Raw genomic sequence first — 2989 nt, 5'->3', positions numbered from 1 at the left:
TTTTCTGTGAAACTGAGGTGAAGGGGGAAGAGACAGTTGAACATATTTTCATATGAAGGAGAGGAGCCAACAGAAAGGGAGAATTTGAAGTTACTGGAGTGACAGATTTGTGGGGAGAAGTACTTAAAGAGAAGGTTGTGGTCCAGTGTACAGATGGACAGCTGAGCTCTGAATAGGAGGAAAAGGTGATTCAAATATAAATAAATTTGTGGATGGCAGACTGAGAGTGGGAAAGGTAAAGGAATGAAAAAAATAGATGTTTTTATTGCTTTTCTCCTTGAACCAGGAGTCAGGAAAACATAATCATCTGATGAAGGGGGACCGAGGTGGAGTAGGGCAGATATGAAGTGATCCTAAGGATGCTATGGGTAGCCACATTCTAGCTCTACCATTACTAGCCAGTGGCCTTGGGTGGGCGGTACTATTGAAACTCTCTAAGCTCTATTTGCTCCCCTATCAGTAAAATGGGAGAAATGGCTGTAGTTATCTTAATTACCACAGTGTGAGATAACATACATGCAGCCTTTAGCACTCAGACCCTCCTAATTGATCCGCCTCCATTTTCCAACCTGTCTCCTTCCTTTGCACCCACTTTATACAATGCTGCTGGAGAGAGCTACCTAAAATACTAACTTCATCATGCCATTCATCACAAATCCTTCAGTGGCTTTTACTGCTTCAACATAAATTCTAACTTCCTTATACTGGCACTCAAAGTCCTCAGTGATTTGGCCCCCACCTCACTGAATGGCATTATTTTCTTGTATTTGGTACCATGCCTTCTTTGCTACGGTAATTGCGAATCATTGTAATTTCCTTCTAAACTCTTATGTTCTTTGGGATCTCTGTGACTTTGTTCATGTTATTCCCTCCTCAGATGACTTTGAAAAAACATTACTTCTTCAAGATTCCACTTAGGGTCGCATCTTTATAAAACCTTTTCCAAACTCCTGGGAAGCTCTCCATGTTTCCACAGCTCCTTGTGTTTAGTATTTCCTTTACATTATCCATATCGTTTAGGTATTTTACTTAATTGTCTTCCCCAAGTAGGTCCTCCAGGAGCCATGGTAGGTGCTCAGTGAGGCTTGATAAATTATAGTCAATTCAGTGACCAGTTTCTTTTTGAGAGGCATATCACATTCTGATGGTCAAAGTGGAAATTGCAGGATTTGTTTTTCACGGCTCTTAACTGTTTATAACAACCTGAGATTAAGATCTATGGCATTCTAGAACTGGAATAATTCTCTTAAAGGTCAGCTAATCCAACTTCTTTGCAACATTTTATTTAAAGCAATAAAAGAGAGACCCATAGCAGGGCAATAATTTTACTGAGATCACATAGTGAATAAAATGTCAAAATCTTAACCCATGTTTCCTGACTTTCTGTCTAGGATTCTTTGCACTGCTCATCCAGTGAAAAATGATCTATTCCTATCTCCCCTACTTCAACTCTATTCACCTTTTTTTGGCAAAAGAGAAGAGGTGACTGCAAATCTTTTTTTTAATTAGATAAAATCTTTAAAAGATTATTAATCTACTTATGAGAGACAGAGGGAGAAAGGCAGAGACATAGGCAGAGGGAGAAGCAGGCTTCCAGCAAGGGAGCCTGATGTGGACTTGATCCTAGGACCCCGGGATCATAACCAGAGCCAAAGGCAGAGGCTTAACCACTAAGCCACCCCGGTGCCCTGCAAATCTTATACACCAACACCCAGTGACTTGTCCTGGGAATGGCAACCCTCAACCACACTAGTATCAGCCACTCATTCTTCATTCTGCTGGGCATCCCTGGCCTGGAAGACCAGCACACATGGATTTCTCTTCCTTTCTTTATTTCCTACCTGGTTGCTGTCCTTGGGAATATCCTCCTTGTCTTCATCATCATCACTGAACGCAGTCTCCATGAACCTATGTACCTCTTCCTCTGCATGCTAGCTGTGGCCGACCTCATCCTGTCCACTACCACTGTGCCCAAAGCACTGGCCATATTCTGGTTCCATGCAGGGGAGATCTCTCTTGATGGCTGTGTTACTCAAATCTTTTTCATCCACGCCACATTCATTGCTGAATCAGGGATTCTGCTGGCCATGGCATTTGACCGCTATGTGGCCATCTGTGACCCATTGCGTTATACTATGGTGCTCAGTCATACAGTAATCATAAAGGTTGGCTTGGCTGTGGTTCTGAGAAGCTTCTCTGTGATACTCCCAGATGTGTTCCTGGTGAAGAGACTGTCTTTCTGCCATAGCAATGTGCTACCACATACCTACTGCGAGCACATGGCTGTTGCCAAGTTTGCTTGTGCTGATATTCGTGTCAATGTCTGGTATGGCTTGTCTGTTCTCCTCTCTACTGTAGTGGTAGATGCCTTGCTCATCTTGGTTTCCTACACCCTCATCCTCAATGCAGTCTTCCACCTCCCTTCCCGAGGAGCCAGGCAAAAGGCCCTGGGCACATGTGGCTCCCACCTTGGGGTCATTTCCATGTTCTACTTGCCTGGCATTTTTACAATAATTACCCAGCGGTTTGGGCAACATGTTCCCCTCCACACTCACATTCTGCTGGCCAATATCTGCATGTTAGCTCCTCCCATGCTTAACCCTATCATTTATGGGGTCAAGACCAAACAGATTCGAGAGCGTGTGGTCAGTACTTTTCACAGTGGAACCATGCTGAGTCTGTGTGACTGATAAGGTGGTATGTTTACCGTTATAGGGTCTCACATTTTATTTCCCTGCTTTTGTAGATCCTTTTGAACTAAGGGTTCTACAGACTGTGAACAAAGTGATATATTATGACTTTAAAAGATAGATTGCTATGTTGCCTTAAGAAGGGTAGTGTTTGGAAAAGAGCATGAGCTTTTTTGAATATCACACCAAAAGTATAAGCAATAAAAACTAAATATACACGTGGGACTATATCAAATAAAAAGCTTCTGCACACCAGAGGAAGCAATCAACGAAACTAGCAGACAACATATGGAATGGGA

The 2989-nt window shown here is 42.8% G+C and overlaps 1 protein-coding gene across 1 annotated transcript; it reads left to right on the top strand.

Annotated features, from left to right (window-relative positions):
- Nucleotides 1–1730: 1730 nt before the first annotated feature.
- LOC129506576 (olfactory receptor 52B4-like) lies at nt 1731–2690 on the top strand. The gene has a single exon (XM_055320350.1). It carries the CDS (start codon nt 1731–1733, stop codon nt 2688–2690), a length of 960 nt encoding a protein of 319 aa, XP_055176325.1.
- The last annotated feature ends 299 nt before the right edge of the window (nt 2691–2989 follow it).

Source organism: Nyctereutes procyonoides, unplaced genomic scaffold (genome assembly GCF_905146905.1).
Source record: "Nyctereutes procyonoides isolate TBG_1078 unplaced genomic scaffold, NYPRO_anot_genome, whole genome shotgun sequence".
In the NCBI taxonomy this organism is placed as follows: domain Eukaryota; kingdom Metazoa; phylum Chordata; class Mammalia; order Carnivora; family Canidae; genus Nyctereutes; species Nyctereutes procyonoides.
Note: the sequence above shows the minus strand (reverse complement) of the source record. Positions and strands in the feature narration are given on the sequence as shown.